At 60.3% G+C, this 22,241-nt stretch overlaps 2 protein-coding genes across 4 annotated transcripts in view; both read left to right on the forward strand.

Annotated features, from left to right (window-relative positions):
• Positions 1-12,533, forward strand: part of CRHR1 (corticotropin releasing hormone receptor 1) — a gene marked incomplete at both ends in the record, with an annotated part of 42,208 nt that extends 29,675 nt beyond the window's left edge. For 2 of the 3 annotated variants that reach the window (XM_084239421.1, XM_084239423.1), the window contains 10 exons: positions 2,586-2,671; positions 7,810-7,916; positions 8,532-8,652; positions 8,848-9,001; positions 9,229-9,289; positions 11,002-11,074; positions 11,284-11,369; positions 11,558-11,693; positions 11,837-11,878; positions 12,393-12,533. In XM_084239421.1, the coding sequence (XP_084095547.1) occupies positions 2,586-2,671; positions 7,810-7,916; positions 8,532-8,652; positions 8,848-9,001; positions 9,229-9,289; positions 11,002-11,074; positions 11,284-11,369; positions 11,558-11,693; positions 11,837-11,878; positions 12,393-12,533 (1,007 nt within the window). The remainder of the gene's footprint in view (positions 1-2,585; positions 2,672-7,809; positions 7,917-8,531; positions 8,653-8,847; positions 9,002-9,228; positions 9,290-11,001; positions 11,075-11,283; positions 11,370-11,557; positions 11,694-11,836; positions 11,879-12,392) is intronic. The other variant, XM_084239422.1, reaches the window with a different exon arrangement.
• A 5,074-nt stretch (positions 12,534-17,607) lies between these two features.
• On the forward strand, positions 17,608-19,680 carry SPPL2C (signal peptide peptidase like 2C; the record flags this gene model as incomplete). The annotated part of the gene is made up of 1 exon (XM_084238026.1): positions 17,608-19,680. One exon carries the CDS (start codon positions 17,608-17,610, stop codon positions 19,678-19,680), a length of 2,073 nt encoding a protein of 690 aa, XP_084094152.1.
• Positions 19,681-22,241: the final 2,561 nt, after the last annotated feature.

Genomic DNA, 22,241 nt, shown 5'->3' on the forward strand with positions numbered 1-22,241 from the left:
TGTGTGATCCCAGGAAAGGTGCTGGGAATGATGGTCCATGACGTGGCAGGACTAGAGACTCTCCTCCCCAGGTGCCCCCCGTGCCTGAACGTGGAACACGCCTGTGTAATCAGTAGCGAGTGGGAGCCCGGAGTTGTACCTAATCATTAGACACTAATTAATTCATTTACTGATGAGGTGCTGCCAGGACTCCCAGGCCTCCATACTGCTCTCCCTCCCGCTATAACTGATCTTCAAAGGAATGGGAAGCATTTCCAAAAATATCTATTTTCCCGTGATTCTCCTGGAGGACCGCTCCGCTCAGCAATTAAAGACAAGGAGGTCGCATCCTCCCTGGCAACCACTCACAGCTTTGGGGGCCTCTTTTCTTTCAGGATTTCCTCCTCGCTCCTGCCCAAAGCCCACTTGCTCCGTGTGACCTGGCCTGGAGGGACCGCAGCCCCCAGCCCCCTAGGCGTGAAAGGCGTCCTTGAGCCAAAGAGAATCTCCCGTGACCCTCCCTGGTAGAACAAGTGACATGTTCTGAATCTTACATAAGCTTATTTAAATACAGCTCCAACACAGTAATAATAATAATAAAAATAAACACACCACATGCCGGTAGGATTCCAGGAACTCTGCACGTGTTAACTAAACCACTCTCGCAACCACTGAGGTAGGAACGGTTGTCAAGGTGTTAAGTATACACAGTTGCCGAGGTGGGAAACTGTGCACCTGGAACCAATGCAGTGTTTGTAAATGTTACCTCAATAAAAAGGGGGAGAGGATCATTCCTATCTTGCAGATAAAGAAGCTGAAAGGTTGTGAGACTTGCCCAAGGTCACGCCCAAGGTCACACGTCAGTAATGGGCTTGAACCCAGGCTGTCTGGTTGAGAGTCGAGACCCCACTCGGTGCCCCTTGCCACCAGGTCTCCACCCCCAGGCGCCTTCCTTTGCAGACACCCTGGAGCAGCTGCTGGTCCCAGGCACTTCCAGTCTGTGGTGCAGACACTGGGTTCCCAGGTTCCTTGCCTCCCCCCAGCAGTTATCCCTATTTTGCAATTAGCAAAGCTGTGCAGCATCTTGGCCAACTCTGCCCACGGCTCCCCTATGCTGAGACTCAGGCCCACGGACGGGGAAGCCATTTAGCTTCGTTCCCGCTGGCTGCTGCAGGAGCAGCCTCAGAGCAGAGGGGCCGCAAGCAAGCGGGGTGGAGCAGGAGGGCTCCCGCTCCTGGTGGCACAGCCTCTCTTCCCCCAGCCACCCCACCCTCCCCCTGTTGTCCTGCTGCAGCAGAGAGGCAGCTCCAGGCTGCATGGCCCTGGAGATCAGCTGGCCCAGCCCGGCTCCTTATAAATGAGGACACGGGAGAGGCCGCCGGCTGAGGTCACCGCGCAGCACAGCCATGCGGAGCTGGGCCCGGGCAGCCCCTGTGTCTGCCAGGCAGCGCTCTACCCCTGCCGGGCACCAGGGTCAGGGGCTGGGGCTCGCCCAGCCCTGCTGGGGTGAGGATGTGACCTGCGGGTCAGGGGTCATGAAAGGCCTGTCGCAGGGGAGGGCTCCAGTGGAAATGGCTCAGGGCACAATTGCTCTCTCAGACAGTGCAGTCTGGGCCAGGGCCAGAATTAACTTAAGGAAGCATGTTTAGAGCCGCATGCTGGAGAGGGGCACGGGGCGGGGCGGGGCAGGGCAGTCTCTGCCAGCAAAGGAGAAAAGACTCAAGATTTGGAACTCCCTCAGCCCCTCCCCTACAGGGTTTCAGGGCGGGGTGCAGGGGGGATGGGTAGGAGGTGGGTAAGAAGGGTTCTCTGCACGCTCCAGCCGCCCAGGAGCCCTGAAGGCAGGCCTCAGACCACAGGGCCCCTCTCCGTCTCCTTAGAAGGTGGCAGGCTCTGGGCTGCAGGTTGAGGGCTGCACCACCCTCCCTCTCTCCCTGGCCCCCTCTCCTGTCCTCTTCCCCAGTGCCCTGTGAGGCTGGGAGCCAGCGGCAGCAGATCCTAGTAGTGAGACGCTGCCGCGCTCCACCAGGCCTGCCCGACCCTGCCCAGTGAGCCCCCACCCTGTGTGGAACACGGCCACGTGGGATCCCCAGGGGAGGCCTCCCTGCAGAGAGCCCCCCTAGGAAGCGCTGTCATGTAAGCGTGCCCTGCCCTTCCACCTGATGTGCCTGGTCACGCGAGCGAGGACTGACTCATGGCACCTCACCATTCTTTTTTGCTGCCACAAAGGACCCCAAATGGGAGATTTCTCTAAAGAGAAACGCCATGTGATCTGCTGTCACACCAGGGCTTGCGAGGAGCTAGCCCAGCGCACCTGCTTGAGGGCAGTCCCATGGGCATGGTCACGCCAGCGTGGGCGGGCAGAGCCGTGGCCCCAGAGGCAGGCATTGGGGTCCACCCTGTCCCTGTTGGTGAATAGAATAAGGCAGGAGGATGGGGGTCATAGGGAAACCTCTTTCCCCAGCTTTACCTCCACCCTACCCCAGCAAGCAGTCCCCTGTGCTGGCCCAGATGGCTGGGTAGATGGGCAGACGAAAGGGTAGACGGACACCCAGGCTGCTCCTTGGGCGAGGAGCCCACCGCTGTCTCGGACTCTTCTCTTTCAGACAATGGCTACCGGGAGTGTCTGGCCAACGGAAGCTGGGCCGCCCGCGTGAACTACTCGGAATGCCAGGAGATCCTCAATGAGGAGGTAAGACTGGGCCAGCGAGAGCCCGGTGTGCAGGGGTGTCGGCCCCCAGCACAGGCTGATGTCCAGGCCCGGCCTGCGGGAAGCTGCCTGGGGAGCAAGAGCTGTGAACTCACGGCGGGGTCACCTCTCAGGCACCCCTGAGGCAGGATGAGCCAGGTGGGAAGGGGCAGGCTCGAAGGGGCCCAGTGAGTCCTTGTGCCTTCCACCCACTCTCATTGGGATGGGTGAACACCAGCCACCTCAAGTGGGGGTGCAGCCTGGGGGGCCGGGTCAGAATCCAAACCCTCGGAGAGGAGGTTGCTTACACATAATACAAAATCCAGGGCCTCCCCGGTGGCGCAGCGGTTAAGCGCTGGGTTGCGAAACTGCGCGCGGCCTCTGCGGCGCCGGTTCGATCCCCGGCTGCTCCCCGGCCACCGGAGGAGGGTCCCGCATGGCGTGCAGACCTCTCCTGCCACCCGCTGCTCCCCTCAGCAGTGTACTTCGGTCCTTCTGCCTGCTCTGCTCCCCGCTCTGGCTCTGGTGAATTCTCTCACCCTCCCTCCCGCACTTCTGACTGTACCCAGTGCTTGTATAAACAAAACAAACAAACAAACCAGCAAACAAATAAATAAAGCATGCCTCTATAAAAAAAAAAAAAAAAAAAAAAAAAAAAAAAAACAAAATCCAGAAGGTGCAAATGGGAGAGAAAAGCCTCCTGCCCGCCCCAGAGCAACGTCTGCGGCTTTCTTAAGTGTCCTTCCAGAGCCTTCTCTGCACCGCCCGGTAACGATGGCTTTGCCTTCTGTTTTATTTTTACCCAAATGTTACGTATCACACACACTGTTCGACACCTTGCTTTTTTCATATTATCATCCATCCTGGAGGTTATTCCGTATCAGCTCTAAAGAGCATCTCATTCCTTTTTTCATTTGCATAATATCATGTTGCGCAGATGCGCCATCATTTATTTAACCAATCTTTATCCGCAGTCTTCGGTTATTGCAAACAGTGCTGCAATGAATAATCCTTGAAGGGAGATAGTTGGCAGATGTACGAATGTATCCACCTTCTGGTGTTGCTGCCCCCTCCTGCGCCCCTTGCTCCCTCCCCGGCACCTCCACTCACCCCTTCAGTGGCTGCCAGGGAAGGTGGGGGTCAAGGAGATGGGACAATGAGTGAGCAGGAAGCAAAGGGCAGAAGGAAAATGCCCAAGGCCGCCTGAGGTATGCAGGCTTTGGGGGCGCGGGGCGGAAGAGCTGGTCTGGGCAGCCCTGAGAATCCCGGCACCTAAGAGATCTCAACTGGAATGCCCCTCTAGAGACCCTGCGTACCTGTACCCTCCATGCCATCCGAGCTTCCCAAACCCGCCGGGTAATGAGAGCCACCCAGAGTGCTTGTTCAAATGCAGGCAGGCCCGGGCTACCCCAAATACCTGGTAAAGGGAACTCTCGGGGAGGGCCTGGCAATCTGTATTTTTAACAAGTGCCTCTGCGTAAAAATGAGAAACTTTAATTTAGGCCAACCCACCCGCCTTGCCAATGGGGAGCGGAGGTCCAGAAAGGGAGAATGACTCAGCCAAAGTCACGTGGTCAGAGTCAGCCGGAGCCTGGAACCTGGGGCTTCGGGGTCCAGGATAGCCTTTGCCTGTTTCCCGTGTGAAGTGAGCTGAAGTCAGATGGAGAGGGGGTGCTTCGAGGCAGAGACCGCCAGCAACACAGGCACCCTGTCCTCAGGTTCCGGACTCGGTGGGGGCCGCCCATGTCCACCCTGCGGTGCGGCACACCCGCAGTCCCTGCCGCCCTGTCACCTCACTCTGGGGATCTCCATTCATTTACTTAGTGAAAACGCCATCCCCTCTGCCAGCCCCAACCTCTTCAGAATCCCCCTCCCCCCCCAAGATCCCCAGTCTCCTCCCGGAGCTCCAGAGAAAGGAAAGTCTCCAATTCATGGAGCAGCCGTTTTCTCGGCTCTGCTCCTCGGCTAAGCCCCTGTTAAGCCCCAGCGCACCCGGGGCTTTGCAGATAATGGATTCGCAGAAGGCTTTTGTGTGAAATGGGGCTTGTGAGGGTGCCCAGAGGCCAGGCAGGGAGACCTGCGCGGGGGACAAGCCCTCCCAGGGGGCGCAGTGCTGGCCCATGGCCCTGTCCCTGGGGAATGGCACCGACCACACCGCATGGCCCCCACTCCCCGTAGTAGCACCCTCCACACACAGCAGTGATCCCCACCACTGCCCCCCCCAACACCCGCACACTTGCTCCTCCCCCCCACCCGCACCGCCGAGGGCAGGGATGGGCCTTGGTGGCACAGGACAGGGACGCCCAGGCTGTCACTGTGGGCCGGGTCTGCTGCTCACAGGGAGGTTGCTGGGCCAGGGCTTCTGAACTGCTTCGGAACCATGTGGGTTTCTTGCTACAAGGAAGAGCCTGACCCAGTGGGGCAAGGGGAGGCTTCCGTATGATTCTGCGTTCCCAAAGAGTCCTGCCAGCTCCTGGGAGACCAGACGTTGCAGGTGTGAGGACCACATCTCAAGGAGCCAGGGCCAGAGTACCCACTGGTGGGGTGGGAGGGGCTTTGAAGCCCAGGAGAGGAAGAGCCGCAAGCGGGGTGGGCCAGGGGGAGGAGGGAGACGGAGCTGGGGACTGGGGGGGCCCCTGGGACGGGCAGGGGCCATCACTGCCGCCGCAACGCCGCTGGGGACAAGGTGTGTCTCGCAGAGCCGGCCCAAATTGGCCGGTCACCGATTGCTTATTGGATTCTGGTCGCTGGGGGTGCAGCCGAGAGGTCTCTGCCCAGCGCCACCCTGTGCCACCTCCCCAGGGTGGCTGTCGGTCGGGGCGGGGTGGAGTGTGGTCAGGGATGGGCTGTGTCCATTTGCCCTTCAGGCACCCCAGCTGCTGCTGCAGTTAAATGTGACTTTTTCTTGGACTGCTGCTGACTGCCTCTCGGGGTGTCCCTGGATGTTGCCGCTGTCCTTTCTGGGTATCACTGACCGTTGTCTCTGGTCAGTTAGTGTAGCTGCCCAGCTTTCCTGGAGACACTGGTGTCTCTCCAGCCGCCTTCTGGGGCCCCCTCCGCACTGTGACCCTGGCTGGTTCCCACTGCTCATGTAACGAGGAATGTCACCTGATGACAGGTGAAAGACGCCCTGGGCCCCCCAACTCAAGGAGCCTCAAAGAGGCTTTGCTCCTCTTAATGGTTTGACCCAACTCTACCATTTTGGCCTTGGTGGAGAAAACCCCTCCTGAGCCCCTGTCTTCCCTCCAAGGGTTCTGGCCCAGAGCATGGGTGCTTCCCCAGTGTCTTTTCAATCCTGCTTACCCCCCAAGAAAAGCACTGCAGGCACAGGGAGCAGAGGGTCTTTAAGACCAAGCAGACCAGGATTCCGATGACTGGCCAGCTGGCCTGTGACTTAGGCTGATGATGGAACAGAACCAGAGGACGGCGCACAGAGGGCACAGAAGGAGACACAGCCTGCCCAGTACAGTGCCCAGCATACAATAGTTGCTTAATAAAAGACTCCCCCCACCCAAGCCACACAGCCTAGGCACATCAGACGTGACAGCCAGGGAGGGGGTGATCGAGGGCAGATGGGGGGCAGAGGCCCTGCACACTCTGCCCATCTTGTCCACTTGGGCCGAGAACCAGGCTGGGGCGTCTCTCCATCCCGGGCTCTGCAGATGTTGCTATCACCCAGCGGCTTCCCAGCATGGATTTGTGGGAAATTTAATAAAAGGAAATTAAGTACCAGCTCCAGACAAGCTGTGATGCGTGCGTATCTTCTGGTGTCTCCAGATTTGGGCATCTGTTGCCAGGCGCTCAGAGACTCTCCCATTTGCACAGGGGCCAATGCCCCCACCCCAACCCCCCCTCGCTTTCCCTCTCCTTTGCTGGGCCACAGCCCTTCCAAAGCCTGAATTGCTAATGTGCTTTCTCGCCAGGTTCCTGAGAGCCAGGAAAACCAGCCCCTAGGACAGAGCTCCCTGGACCTCAGAGGTTCTTCAGGGAGGACAACCCTTCAGAAGGGGTGCAGCAGGAGCTGGGGGGCTTGTGGGAGGTGGAGGGGAGTGATCCCTTTCCAATGCTTTCAAGGCATGCTGCTGCTGAGGTTACACCCCTTGTCCTTGTGTAGGTGAATGTGGGCCTCAGTTTCCTCCTCTGGAGATTGGGGAGCACTGGTGTTGACCCCCCAAGCACCACCACAGCTTTGGTGAAACCCCACTGAGTGCACGGTTCTCTGGGCCCTGCCCTCTCAGCACCTGGAAAAGGCTGAGTGGGGGTGTTGCTGGGGAGAGGGCAGGAGTCTACATAGACGTGGCACTGGGGAGCTACAAGTTCCCCCATTGTGGGGCGGCCTGCAGGTAGAGGCAGTTTGAAATGGAGGAGCCTGTTTTTCTGCAAAATAAGATAAACCCCCTTCTAGCTCTTCCCCGCCCCCCCGCGTGTGGTTGCATGAAGGTTTAAGAGGGATGAAAATATTCTGTAAATGGGAAGGTTTCATCCCTGGGGTGGGGGACTTGGGGTGATTGGAAGAGGGGGACCTCAGCAATTTCCAGCCTCCATCGGCATAGGATGTGAAGGAAGAGTGAACAGTGGGGGCTTGGCTGGAGTCCTAGAGGAACGCCCCCCTCACCTCCAGCAGCGCCCTGGGCGGAGGGGTTGGGGGGAGGACCTGGGAAGCGTGTTTTGGAGCCTGGAGAGACTTTCTGTGCTTTCTAATGATTCTGTGGCTGCTCCCACCTCCTCCCTGCCCAGCTAGCGAGAGCAGGTTTCACCTGCAGCAGGTGGGTTTAGGGATGATCAGGAAGGGGGGGGCCCCACCTAGAGACAGTAGAGGGGGCAGTGTCTGCACCTTGAGGCCTCTGCTCTTTGGACTGACTGGAAATGTGAGTGTGAGCACATCTGCGAGCCGTGCAAGCCCATGTGCCCTTGGGGTGGGGGCCCTATGAGAAGTGGGGGTTCAAGTAACTGCCATTTGTCCAAAGCTCAGAGCAGTGGACAGAGCGTGGACTCGAGGACAGACAGAAGGGCACTGCCCACACACAGTGGGGGCCCTGATAGGTTAGGGGTTAGCTGTGATTGGTGTGACCCCTCTGTCCCGGCCGGACACGGGGTGCAGTGGTACAGGAGCCTCACCTCTGCCCTCTCTCCTGCCACAGAAGAAGAGCAAGGTCCACTACCACGTTGCTGTCATCATCAACTACCTGGGCCACTGCATCTCCCTGGTGGCCCTCCTGGTGGCCTTTGTCCTCTTCCTGCGGCTCAGGTGAGAAGGGCCCCCCCACACACCCCCAGCACTGTCTGGCCTTGAGCAAGGGACGAGCAAGAGGCAGGTGACTCTGGGAAAGGGAGCCTGGCCCCTGCCCCTCAGTGGGAGGGGCTGACAGATGCAGGACTCTTGGCTCCTCTGGCTGAGCCACTTCTGCCAGCCCCCCAACGACCACCACCACAGGGTGGCATCCATTTGTAGAGACCTGGAAGGTGGAGCCCCATTTGGATTTGACCTGCCTGGTCTCAGCACTACTGCCCAGGATACAGGTGGCATGTCAGGCAGGTCTGTGCCAAGAATTGGGGGAGCATCAGGTCTCAAAACTGGGAGGCGTTTTCTGTTTTCTGACCCCCAAAACTGGAGCTACAGGGAGTGGAGTGCCCAGGAGTACTGGTCCTGGAGCATGGGCTGTGTGCCAGGCTCTGCCACCCTGGGTGGGCCACAGGGAAGTGGACGCTACACTGGCCTCTCAAGAGAGCCTCTGCCCCCGCCTCCTGGTGTGACTTAGCAGCCCTGCGCTGGGCCTCAGTTTCCACATCCACACTTCTGGGCTGGAGTGATGCTGACGGCTCACCCCTCACCCCCTCCTCTCCTTGTTTCCATCACCCCCAGGAGCATCAGGTGCCTGAGAAACATCATCCACTGGAACCTCATCTCGGCCTTCATCCTACGCAACGCCACGTGGTTTGTGGTCCAGCTCACCATGAGCCCTGAAGTCCACCAGAGCAACGTGGTGCGTCCTGCGGGGCAGCCCAGGCCAGGGAGGGGGAGCGCGGTGGAGGAGGGCCAGGGCCAGGCCTGGGACCCCACAGACAGGAGGATGCTGGGGGTGATCCCTAGTACCCAGAGCAGGCCCTGGCCCGGGGTGGGTGCCGCTGCCCAGCCCGGCCGCTGCTCACCCGCGGCTCTGGTGGGGGCGGGGCGGCAGGGCTGGTGCAGGCTGGTGACCGCCGCCTACAACTACTTCCACGTGACCAACTTCTTCTGGATGTTCGGCGAGGGCTGCTACCTGCACACGGCCATCGTGCTCACCTACTCCACTGACCGGCTGCGCAAGTGGATGTTCATCTGCATCGGCTGGGGTGAGGCGCGGGCCTTTGCCCGCCAGACGCAGCCCAGGGGCCCTGGGAGACCGAGGCCAGGCTGGGGTGCTAGGGTGTGCCCCACAGCCCCCACCCCTCCCTGGGGCCCCACAGCCCCCGCACACACTGGATGGGAACCCCGCCTGCCCCTAGACTCTCAGCCACCCTGGGGCGCCGGCCCTGCACCCGCACCCCTACCGAGGGACTGACCGCCCGCCTCTCCCCAGGTGTGCCTTTCCCCATCATCGTGGCCTGGGCCATCGGGAAGCTCTACTACGACAACGAGAAGTGAGTCACCTCCTCCCCTTCACGGCCCTCAGGCTCCCCTGAACCACCGGCTTCCTGCCCAGCTCTGCCCGACAACCCCCAAGGGCCTCTACCAAGTCCCCTTCCCATCAGCACCAGTTTCTTGTCTATGAAGGGAGGGCGCCCTGGCTGGACTCGGTCCCGCCTGTGCCTGCCTGAGCTGGGGCAGGTAGGAGCCGGACTCTTACCTGTCTGGGCTCTCGCAGCCGAACTGTGCAAGGGTCCCGGCCGCCTGTGGAGCCAAGCGACCCCAGTTCCGAACGGTGGCTCCATCCGGAAGTAGCGCTTTGACCTTGAGCTAGTTGCTGTGGTGTGCCTCAGTTTCCTCATCTGTAAGACGGACAGCCTAGTAATAACACCACCCTCCTCATGGGGGTGACGTGAGCTTATACATAAATATTGTGTATGTGTGTGTGTATATATATATACATAAAATATCTGTTAAGCCTTCAGCGTAGTATCTGGTATCTGGCAGTAAATACCACATTAATGTTTTTTATCAAAACTAGGACATATTTTAACACAGGATTCCGTGGGTTTCAGAGACGTGCCGACCAGCTCTGAGTGCTGAGGCACCTTATAAATTGGACTTGAGTGTCCATACCACCCCTCAATACTCGGCCTGAGTGTCCAGTCTAGGAGGGGACCCCTCTTTCAGACACAACTGGGGCCTGGCAGTGACGCCCAGACAGAGACCTGGGTCCCGGGCAGGAACGTCGCTAACCCCTAGCAATGGTGCCTGGCCTGCAGGGGTGCAGGTGTGAGAGTGAGTACCCAGGAGAGAACAGGTTTCCAGAAGCTGCTGTGCTGCCACGTGTGTGCGTGTGCATGTGTGCGTGTATGTTTGTGTGTGCGCCCGCCCGCACGCTCACATTCTGGAAGGAAAAGGAGCCTGCGCTGGAGAAGAAAGTCGGTCTGGCGGCTCTGGAGCCCCACCTGGTGGCAGGACCCTGACACAACCGCAGGAGGGTCCAGGTGTGAGTGGTCAGAACTTGCAGACCCAGGTCAAGGACTTGACTTGGCCCACAGACAGCTGCGGCCTTTGATCTGCCTGACGCAGAAAACTTGGTGCTCTTGAAAACTTGGATTTGTTGCCAACCCTTAAAGAGCCAAGGGGTTTCACATAAAAAAATCTCAGTTTCTGGTTTCTGGTGGCATGAAATCTAAGCATTCTGGGCTGCATGCCCATCGCCACACCAGGACATAGGACTTCCCCTGTGCCCATCCCCGCCAGACCCCCTAGAGCTTGCTGGAGGGAGATCAGAGAAATGCAAAGCATCTGCCTCCCATCACGGGCGGAGCCTGTGGAATCTGCCTCGAGGTTGATGAACAGAGTTGGAAATGGCTGTCAGCTGCCCACTAAGCGCAGGATCTATGCTGCCACCCACCCCCAGCACCGCCAGGGGCACGAGCCAAAGCCATGCTGGGTCAGGGGCAGCAGTGGTGTTGGCCGTGTCTGTTATACTCAGGGTTTGCTTCAGCCCTTCAGCCCTCAATAGAGGACCTCCAGGTGGGATAAGCATTGCGGCAGGCCCAAGGAGCTTGGCCTTCTGGCGGGGTTGGAGCTGGGACACCTAGATCCTGACCTCAGACCCCTGTCCTTCCCTGGCCAGGCGTGCCCCATCCCCATGCCCCTGAATTGGATCCAAATAACCCCCCTCCCTCTTACCCCTCCTACCCCCGTGGCCTTCTAGGTGCTGGTTTGGCAAAAGGCCCGGGGTGTACACCGACTACATCTACCAAGGCCCCATGATCTTGGTCCTGCTGGTAAGAACCCGGGTAGGGGGCTGGAGGAAGGGGCATTGTGGGGAGGGGCAGTCCATTTCTGCTATCCTCTGCCAGAGGTGGGGGTGCCGGGCCACGGATGAGCAAGTGCTAATGAAGATGGAGGGAGAATGGAGGTCCCAGACCAGACTCGAGGCTGCTGAGTCCCCAGCTGCCCACCCATGCCATCCCACTGTGTGCTCAAATTGCAGATCAATTTTATCTTCCTTTTCAACATCGTCCGCATCCTCATGACCAAGCTCCGGGCATCCACCACGTCTGAGACCATTCAGTACAGGTAACTGGTCCCACCTCCTACACCCTCGGGGGCTTCAGAGACCCCAGCCTCTGACCCAGGGTCTCCCCCAGGCCTGGCGGCCCCTCCTGAAACCCCAATATTCCTGGGACCTGCCAACCCCCGCCCAGATCTGGCCCCCTTCAACCCCTCCTGGGTGGGATGTGACTGTGCACCCCCTGCCCCCTCAGGAAGGCTGTGAAGGCCACTCTGGTGCTGCTCCCCCTCTTGGGCATCACCTACATGCTGTTCTTCGTGAACCCCGGGGAGGACGAGGTCTCCCGGGTCGTCTTCATCTACTTCAACTCCTTCTTGGAATCCTTCCAGGTACAGCTGCTCTCCCACTCCAGCCCTGGCCTCCCTGTGCTTCCCAGGAAGGGGTTGTCCAGGCAGGGGCTGGGGGGTGGGGGCAGGAGGCGGCCCAGAGGGGGCAGCCCCTCCCCTTGACTGGCTTCCTCCCTCCCCTCCAGGGTTTCTTCGTGTCTGTGTTCTACTGTTTCCTCAACAGCGAGGTAAGCACCCGGGGCCCAGGCCCAGGATGGTAGGAGGGGATCCCCTTGGGGACTGGCCCTCCTGCCCTCCACGGGTCCTCTCTCTGCCCCTGCTCCCAGGGGCCCTGGGAGGGTCCCTGCTGCCTGCCACACTGCTCCTGCCACCCCTTGCCCTCCTGGGCCGCTGGATGGAGGCCAGAAGCCAGAGCTGCTCAGTCCCTCCAGTTAATCTGTGAAACCGGTTGTTTAAAACCAGGAAACAGCCCTGGGGCCGCGCGTGCCTGTGGGTTGAGGGCAGGGACACTCCTGGCAAAGGCCACAAGGCATCTCTGCTCTGACTATAGTAATGACCCACAATGTCGCCGATCCAATGTCGCCACCTCCTTTCGGCCCCCTGGGCACCTCACCTGTGCAGTGCTCACCTGAGCACCTCACGCCTGTGTACTGCTCACCTGTGCGGTGTTCATCTGGGCACTGGGCACCTGTGCAGCTGCTGGTGGCAGCCCTGGGGGACACGTGCTTTGCTCTCCCACAGGTCCGCTCTGCCATCCGGAAGCGGTGGCGCCGGTGGCAGGACAAGCACTCCATCCGCGCCCGTGTGGCCCGCGCCATGTCCATCCCCACCTCCCCCACCCGCGTCAGCTTTCACAGCATCAAGCAGTCCACGGCAGTCTGAGCTGAGGGCCATGGAGCGCTCACCCGAGGTCTATGGTTGGGAAGATGATGCCAGGCGCAGCCGGCCACCGGGTCTCTGGAGGGGACCACCTTTTCCTGCACCCTGTGCCCCCAGGAGCAGCGGGCACTGATGGCCTGGGAAGCCCCACCAGCCCTTGACTTGGCCGGAGTTCCTGGGCTTTGAGAGCAGCTGCCGGCCCCGGGGCAGATGGGAAATGAGCTGGGCTGACCTCCTGTCCCGCTGCCCCCTGGGGAGAAAGGATGAGGAATGGAGTGGAAACGGGGAGCTAGGGAGTCAGCTCGTGGGTCCCTCCAACAGTTGTCTTCTCCCGAGCACCTGGGCTTTCCTGGGCAATGAAGGGCAGGAGCTCCCCAGGGGCATCATGGGAAACTCCTGTGGCCACATCTGCTTCACCGTGATGGGGCCTCTGGTCTCCGCCAGGCTCCAACACCGCAGGGTCCCAAGGTCGCAGCTTCAGAGCCCTGGAGGCACCATTAGACATCGGGTGATCATCAGACGTCACGCACACCCTAGAACTCCCCCTGCACCCCTGGACTGCATCTGGCACCGTGGCACTGCCATCAGATACGCCCTGCCTTGCTGCCTCGCACCCTTGGGCCTTTACTCCCCTGCGGCCACACGCCCCCAAGCGCCGGCAATACTCTCACCCTGACACCTGGCAGCCCCTGCCCCAGCTGTCTCCCCCTTCGTGAGAGGATGGGGCCTGGGAAGGTGACAGAGGGGGCTGTGCCCAGCCAGAGCCAGTCTGCCCTTGAGGGGCAGAGCATATTTGAGGCCATCCAGCCTGCTGGCTTCGGGGCTCTGGGGAGCATCTCTATAGATCAAAGACAGAGGGGTGGGGGGAGCACTCTGCCCCAAGCACCTGGAGCAGGACAAGTGGCTTTTGGGGCAAACAGCCAGTGGATGGTTTAATACCCCAGCGTGGACTGGCCCAGCCCCCACTCAACCCACCCACGTCCACAGCAGGACTTTGGGGGTGTGGGCTAGGAGAGGAGGGTGTGGGGTGTGAAGGGGTGGCTGATGTAAATAATAATATTTATCTTTTCAATCAACATTTGTGAAGGCCTGGACTGTGGGGGGCTGGAGGCAGAGGGCACCTCAGAGAAATGAGGCTTTCAGTCGTCAAGGCCGCTGTGTGGCCAGGAACCCTGATTCCACTCACACTTATCAAGGATGGGGTGCTAGGTGACCCCTGAGGGCTGGGAAAGGGCTTCGGAGAAGGCCCGGGTCCAGCCAGGCCCCGACAAGGACACGCTTGTCAAGGGGGAGCTTGCAGAGGGGGACGGGCCATGGTGAACAATACCAGGCCTGGAACACTGGGGGGCTGGGGAGGAGAGAGGGCACATCGGGGGCTCCATGGACAGGGCAGTGGGCCCAGAGAGGGCAGGGCCCAGCCCAGGAAGAAGTAGATTTGGGACTGCTGCCTCAGCTCGGGGGTCCCAGAAGCAGCCCTGGGGGACCACAGTTCTGAACACAGACCCCAGGGGAGGGAGCACAGGACGTGGGTGGGGGCGTGAGGTGGCGGGAAGCGTGGGTGTGCACACGCCGGCCACCCCTGCGGGCGCTGAAGCTTCATTCCGCGGAGGCTTGAGGACACGGTCTCCTGTCATCCACCGGCTCTGTCAGTCCCGGGGTGAAGGCTGCTTCCGGGGGTGGGGGATAATGCCCCAGCACTTCCCACACCACAGAGGCCCAGGAGGCCCAGGGAGAGCATCAGACACCAAGGCCACAGGGGAAGCTGCTGGCTGTGTCCTACAGGTGGGAGGGGGCACTAATGCTCCACCCCGGCACAGGCCCCGACAGCCTCTGGGTGTCTGACCGGGGAGGGGCCCCACGTGTGCATCCACGCAAGGGGGTATGTGCACAAGGGGGTGTGCGGCCAGGACACCCACAGCAGACTGAGAGACCCCTGAGCAGCACCTGGGAGCGCCCCACGGGAGGGAGGGCTGTGAGGGCTCAGCCCCAGAAAGGAGCTGTGGGTGTACTTGCAGGCCATGCGGGGTACCCTGCTCTGCCGCTCCCAAACACTATCCCTTGCAGTGGGGGCAGAGCAGGGGTGCCCTGCCAGGTGCTCCGTGCAACTAAGAGGAGCCTGGGAGGGCACAGCAAACCCTACTCCCCCCGCCCCCCCACCCCTGCTCCCAGGACGGGAGGACACGGAGGTGGCAGGGGACAGAGCAGGTGACCATCCAGTCCCTCGCGTCTAAACCGTCTCTAGAGTCAGCAACTAGGAGCACGGTCCCTCCCCAACCTTGGCACAGCCCCACCAGGCTGAACCTGCTTCCTGGGTCTGACTTTGCTCCAGTGACTGCAGGCAAAGCCCCAGGTGCCACCTCTGCCTCCCAGTGACAGGCAGAGATAATGCCCCTGGGCTGCCCTGCACAGTGACCCTAAGAGCCAGACCACGGCGAAGGGGGCGGTGAGAAGGGAGTGGAAGCTGCAGAGTCAGGGGATACCCCTGAGGAAAGGGGGGTGCTGCAGGGGCTTGGAGCAGAGTCCCGGCCCAGGGAGCGAGCCCCCAAGGGCACCTGCCACGCATGTAACAGGACAGGGTGGGCACCAAGCGGCCTCAGGGAAGAGCAGTTCCAAGTCTGATGGGTTGGGGGTTCAGAGATGGGATGGGGGGATCTGAGGAAGCAGCCAGAGGACTGACACATCAGCCTTAGTGAGCAGGGGCCCCGGAAGAGCCTCCGAGGAAATAAACCTGCAGAGAAATCTCTGAGTCCAGGGCACCAGGAGCCCACAGGTGGACCAGAGAGAAAGGGCAGGAGCGGGATCTGTTTGAGGTTCCTGTTTTCTGAACCCCAAATTAGAGCTAGACTGAGAGGGCCCAGGATTAAAATGAGATCTGTTGTAAGCTCAGTGCCACTTGAGGGACTAGAGGTGGTCCTCGTTTGATTTTTTTTTTTTTAATTGCACTGATGCTGGTGTTCAGCACATTATAGGATTGAGGGTACAGGCTCACACCTCCTCACGTTCGGCACCACACCCTCCGCATCGGGAGCCCGTGGGGGGAGCTGGCAGCCTCCTCCCCGGACCCTGCCTCTTCTCGGTCACCGGCTGGGGGTAGGCTCACCCGTCAGCATGTCTTCCCTAAGGTATTCCTGACAGTGAACTTGGCATTTTAATTACTGTTTGTAATCTAATGAAATGTTGTATTAATGGATGATGAACCAGAAGGACACAAACCAGGGGAGATACTGTCGTGAAATATCAGCTGAATGTCTTGAAAGACACAATCTGAGTCAGAGAGAAAGAGTTGTCAAATTAGGTGAGACAAATGTCCACGACTGGGTGAGAAGAGATTGTCCGGGCCTACAAGGTTCTACTTGCCAGCCACGTTGCAGAGTCCTCGAAGCGTGCCCTCCACCTCGAGGTCCAAAGCTGCACGTTGGAGATGGTGGCCCATGGGTGTGGCTTCGCTGGGAAGGCGATGCGGAGCTGCAATGGATGGCCCTGTGGGTCTGCTAGACCTGTGGGGCTGATCAAAGGAGAGGCATGGAGGAAGACCAGCGACTGGGTTAAAATGGAATGGATTTCAAAAGCCAAATTATTTCTCAAAACGTTAAGTTGGCATCCTACCCCCAGCACTTGTGCCTACGGCCTTATTAGAAACAGACCTTAGAGTCACTGAGTGAGATGCGGTCACGAGGCCGGGCCCTGGTGGAACCTGACGGAGTCTTCTAGGGCAGAGACACAGTGGGAACGCCAGGCAACTCAAAGGCAGAGATGGGAGCTGCGCAGCTGCCAACCAAGGAGTGCCAGGGGCTGCTGACCACCCGCCACAGGAGAGACCCGAGTCCCCGGAACACAAACCCCACAGCCTGGGGGGCTTAAGCAACACTTATTCCCCCAGGTTTGAGGCTGGGCGGTGCAAGGTGCAGGCGCTGACCTGTCTGGCTCCCGGGGAAAGTCCCTCTTGCAGGTTCTCCGTGGTGAGGGCAAGATCCTCTCGTGTCTCTTTTAAGAGCAACAACCTTCTCACGAGCCCCGCCTTCACAGCATCATGTCTGAAGTCCTCGCCTCCACGTCCACCGCACTCGGGCTGGGGCTCCACCGCAGGGACGTGGGGTGGGGGCGCACAAACATTCAGTCCACAGCAGGCTTCTCGCCTCCAGGCTGAGAATAAACTTCGCTTCGCCCCCGGGGCTCGCCAGCGGCTGTGGAGGTAGGAACAGAGCCGTGCACAGACAGGGTGTGAAGTAACGGTTTAAGGACGCCCCTTTTCACTCTATCAATCAGCCCCCTCCTACCTGGTGCCTGGATGAGCTGCTGGGGCGCAGTCTCAATGTGGCATAGGCCACATGGGGTCAGGCTTCCCTGCCGGCAGCCTGGGTCTGAACACCACCTCCTCCACCCACGTGTCTCCACGGGAAGCCCCTCCACTGCCCCGCACCCGGCTCCCAGGACCCCAGAAACCTTAGTCCAGTGTCTGTTTCCCTGCAGTGCAGAGGAGAGGCATGTGCCCAGGCTGCCCTGTGCATAAGGGGCAAAGTTAGCACAGAAGCCTCAGCTCCAGGGCCTCCCCGGTGGCGCAGCGGGTAGAGCGCAGCGCTGTGAAGCTGTCTGCAGCCCTGTGGCGCGGGTTCAATTCCCGCCAGGGAGATACCCACATGGTGCAGCAGACCTCTCCTGTCTCTCCCACTGCTCCCCTCAGCAGTATCTTCAGTCCACCTACCTGTTCTGTTCCCTGCTCTGTCTCTGGTGAATCCTCTCACCCTCCCACGCCTATGGCCTATACCCCAGCTCTTGCATAAATAAATAAATATTTAAATAAATAAATAAAAGAATCCTCGGCTCCATCCTCCACCTGCTGCTTCAGGTCACCTGGTCCAGGTGATCTCCCTCCCGGGGCCAGGGACGGGCAGGACCCCGCACTCCACCCAGCACCTGGGCTGGGATGGCACAGCTTTGTGACCAGGTAGGTGTGGCCCTGGTTTCCGAGATGGGAGGCCAAGCTGCTCTGTGACAAAGGGCCACACCCACCCTGGGCAGGGGAACTAGGCTGTGAACAGCGGCCGCACTGGGTCGCGGCAGCAGGTGGATGAGGAGGATGGCATGCCTGGGGTCCCTCCTCCTCCTGCTCCTCCTCCTGCTCCTCCTCCCCAGCACCACGGCCCGGGGGGAGTACGGCGTGGTCCACGTGGTGTCTGAGAACTGGAGCAAGGACTACTGCGTCCTGTTCAGCTCCGACTATGTCACCCTCCCCCGGGACCTGCACCACGCCCCACTCCTGCCCCTGCACGACGGCACCACCGCACCCTGGTGCCCGGGCGAGGCCTCCACCCCCCAGGCCCCTGCCAGCTCCCCCGGCCAGCGGCCCCTCCGCCAGACCACCGCCATGGTCATGAGAGGCAACTGCAGCTTCTATGCTAAGGGCTGGCTGGCTCAGGGCCGAGGCGCCCACGGCTTGCTCATCGTGAGCCGGGTCAGCGGCCAACAGTGCTCAGATACCACCCTGGTGTCCCAGGACCCCCAGAAGCCCCTGCCAGACCTGACCATCCCCGTGGCTGTGCTCCGCTACACAGACATGCTGGACATCTTCAGCCACACGCACGGCAGCGCCTTGGTCCAAGTGGCCCTGTACGCGCCCCCGGAGCCCATCCTGGACTACAACATGGTGATCATCTTCATCCTGGCCGTCGGCACCGTGGCCGTGGGCGGCTACTGGGCAGGCCTGACCGAGGCTGACCAGCTGCAACGGCGGCGGGCCCGAGGAGGAGGGGGGCCCGGCGGTCACCGTCAGCTGGAGGCAGTGGCAGCCCTCAGTGGGCAGGAGGACGAGGACGTGCCTGTGGACTTCACGCCGGCCATGACGGGCATGGTGGTCACCATGTCCTGCTCCATCATGCTGCTGCTCTACTTCTTCTACGACTGCTTCGTCTACGTCATGATCGCCATCTTTGGCATGGGCGCAGGCACCGGCCTCTACAGCTGCCTGGCACCCCTGGTGCCCCACCTACCCCTGCCACGATACCAGTGGGCCCTGTCTGGCCGCCGGGCCTATCTGCAGCTGCCCCTGCTGCTGCTGGCCGGCCTGTGCGCCATGGTGACGGCCCTCTGGGTGGCCTACCGCAACGAGGACCGCTGGGCGTGGCTGCTGCAGGACCTGCTGGGCGTGGCCTACTGCCTTTTCGTGCTGCGGCAGGTGCGGCTGCCCACGCTCAAGAACTGCGCCTCCTTCCTGCTGGCCCTGCTGGCCTTCGACGTCTTCTTTGTCTTTGTCACGCCCCTCCTCACCAGGACTGGTGAGAGCATCATGGTGGAGGTAGCCTCGGGCCCGGCAGACTCCTCGAGCCACGAGAGGCTGCCCATGGTGCTCAAAGTCCCCCGGCTGAGCTTTTCGGTCTTGACCCTGTGCGATCAGCCCTTTTCCATCCTCGGCTTTGGTGACATTGTGGTCCCTGGCTTCCTGGTGGCCTACTGTCACCGCTTCGATGTGCAAATGCGCTCCCGCCAGGTGTACTTCGTGGCCTGCATCGTGGCCTATGCTGTGGGCCTGCTGGTCACTTTCATTGCCATGGTCCTCATGCAGATGGGCCAGCCTGCCCTGCTCTACCTGGTGTCCAGCACCCTGCTCACCAGCCTGGCTGTGGCTGCCTGCCGCCAAGAGTTCACCCTTTTTTGGACTGGCCAGGTCAGAGCCAAGACGCCCGCCCGGCTGGTGGCAGGGCTCAGCAGCGCCCCTGCGGTTGGCTCTGAGCAGAGGCAGGAGGACGCAGCTGACGTCTACACATCCAGCGAGTTTGAGGAGCCGACCAACTGCTTGGCAGGGGATTTAGACAGCGACCTCGGGGACGACATGGCCGACATTGTCACCTTATCTGAGGATGAAGCCACAGGTCCTGATGGCCACAGTGACAGCTCTGAGGGCTGGAGTGATGCCAACCTGGACCCTGAGGAGCTGCCCCGGGCCTCCACTGGGGCCTCAGAGGAGCTGTCGCCACTGATGCTGAGGGCGACGCTGGTGCCACCGATGCCGCTGGTGCCACCAATGCCGCTGATGCCACCACCCTCAGAGTTGGGTCACGCCCAGGCCCACGAGGACGGCCTGTCCTGGAAGGGGCTCCACAAGAGGAAGGGCTTGAAGGTAAAGAAGAGCATGGATGCCCAGGCTCCCATGTGACCTGGGCCCCTGGGAAATGTGCCTCCAGAAGAGCTGGCAGAGTTTCACAGAGCAGAGCCACGCATGGCACAGAGAAATCGGGGCATTAAAGATACTCCATATCGACCCGAAGGGCCTCTGTGCTTGTTAGGACCATAGGAAAGTAGCAACCGTGAGCAAGTCCACACAGGGCCCAGAGGGTCCTCAAGATTGGCACCATCCCCAGATTGTGCACAGGGGTACACGGACTCACAGAGGGCATCCGACTTGCACAAATTCCCTGGGAGCATTTGTTCCCAGTCTTACTAGACAGCAACTCCTCCTCTCCCTGGCTGGCCCCTCCCCACGAGCCAGAACCCCAGCTTGCTGGCCTGGCACACAGTCCCCCACCATCTCTGCAGCCCCAGCCTAAGCTCACAGTCCATCTTTCCCAGGCTCAGGTCCAACTGAACCCTTGTTCCTCCTTGATCACGCTACGTCTTCTCCCTCTCTCTTTGCACATGCTGTTCCCTCTGGCCAGGATGCCCTTCCCATACCAGACAGATATACCCCAAGGTCACGCTACCCTGGCTTACTAAGACATCCCTGAGCATCCTGCAAGCCTCCTCCCTGCTAAACTCCACAGCTTCAAGTGTCCCTGACAGCAGCACCAGGCCCGGTGCCCACACAGACACTGTATGCACCTGCTGCAGGCCCCACCCTGTGGCAGTGGAGGGGAAGGCTGCTTCCAGCTGGGGTGGGTGCTGGGTGGAGAACAGGAAGAATCTGAGAATGAGGCTAGTGCTGGAGTAGAAGAATTTAGGAGCCCCTGGCTCTCCTACCCAGTGGAATTCCGGCTGCACAATTAGTGTGTGTCATTCATTGAGCACTTGACTTAGCCGCACTGTGCCTCAGTTTCCCCATCTGTAAAATGAGATAATAACAGATCTTCTGTAGGACTGAGGGGGCGTTGAATGAGTTGGCCTAGTAAGGTGACGGACCCCCTGGCCCGCATGTGGGAATGTAAACTGCTCCTGTTACTCCCCTTCTGAAAGGCTTTCCAAGTCAATCCAGCTCCCATAAGGCATAAGGCCCCAACTCCCTCCCTCCTTCGCCCCCTCTTTTGCTCCCTTCCCACATGCTGTTTCCTGTCCCTGGAACTTCCTTGTTCCTCCCCCCTCCAGAAGCCCCTGGCTGCCCCTCCTGTGTCTAGCCCAGCTCAAATGTCCTCCTTGGGGGGGGGGCCTTCCTTCCTCTCTAAAGCAGCCCCCGCCCCACCCTTTTACTGCAACCCTGTTCACTAGTTTGCTCAGCTCCCCCGGCCACATGCCAGCTTCCTGAGGGCAGGGGGTCCTTTTCTTGTTCATGTGTGGATTTGGGGCCCAGGACAGGGCCCGCTGTGAGGCAGGTGCTTGATTTTCTTAGAGGAATGAATGAATGAGGAGTTGATCCAGCCTGAACTGTACAGGAACAAGGACCCCATGAGGGCAACCCTACTGCCAGGCCATCTCCGCAGGTTCCTTCAGGGCCTGGTCAGTGCAAAGCCCAGACCCTTGGGGGTCTGGCTGGATCCTGGGGGTGGGGATTAAGGAGGCAAGTGGGGTACAGGTAACAGCATCACAAAGGAAGCCCGTCACTGGGGAAGAAGAGCAGCCCCCTCAGTGTATGGCACCTGGAGGTGCAGGCTGGACATGGGCAGAGTGAGGGACCCGGGCCAGGACACTGAACGGAGGTGCTGGCAGCCCTGCCACTGGAGCCGGCAGCCATCTGGCCTGGACAGAGGGGCCTCCGCAGGCCCTGGCTCACCCCCAGCCACCCCACTGCTGACCTGCGTCACTGGGCCTATCAGGGGTGGGCTACAGCTCTCCCTCTGCCCAAGGGGAAGGGCCAGACAGGCTAAGGCCCCTCAGTTCCCTTACCCCAGACAGAGGACACAGGAACCCCTGTCTCAGGAACCTGCAGTCAGGACTGCTCTGAGGATGCTGGATTAGAGCTTCCTGCTGGGGCCAAGGTCTCCCAAGAGGAGGATTCTCATGGGAGGTCAAGGTGGGACAGGCCCCCTGTGGCCCTTATTCACCCAGGAGCCTCAGGGGGAGGTAAGGGCCAAGCAGCCTGCATTTGCTGCCTCCACTTCCCTTTCCCCCAAAAGCCTGGCATGTGGTGATGGTGTTGGGAAGCAGGAATGGCGTGTCCAGGGGTCCTGAGGTCAGGCCTGGTGTACCACTACACCCTAGCTCCCACAGCTAGGGTGCCCAGTGCCCCAGCACAGCTCCCCAGGGAGGTGGTCTTGCTACCTGTGGACACTCGTAGACAAGGGCTCACACTCATACCGCACCCTTGCACACACACAATCTACACATAGGCCTCTCCACATCCATCATGCACACCTGCGCCCAGGACATGCACCAGCACTGGCTGTAGCATGTGGTACACACATGCCCTGCACAGGCACATATATACACATGCACACATGCACATGCACACACAAACGTACACCTGGGCTCACACACAAACGTACACCTGGGCTCAGCCAGTCCTGGCTTCTCCCTTCAGACGTAACCCTGGGCCTATGGAAATGGGGATGCTGATGGGGCAGCACCTTC

The sequence above is a fragment of the Talpa europaea genome, assembly GCF_964194135.1.
Source record: "Talpa europaea genome assembly, chromosome: 7".
In the NCBI taxonomy this organism is placed as follows: Eukaryota; Metazoa; Chordata; class Mammalia; order Eulipotyphla; family Talpidae; genus Talpa; species Talpa europaea.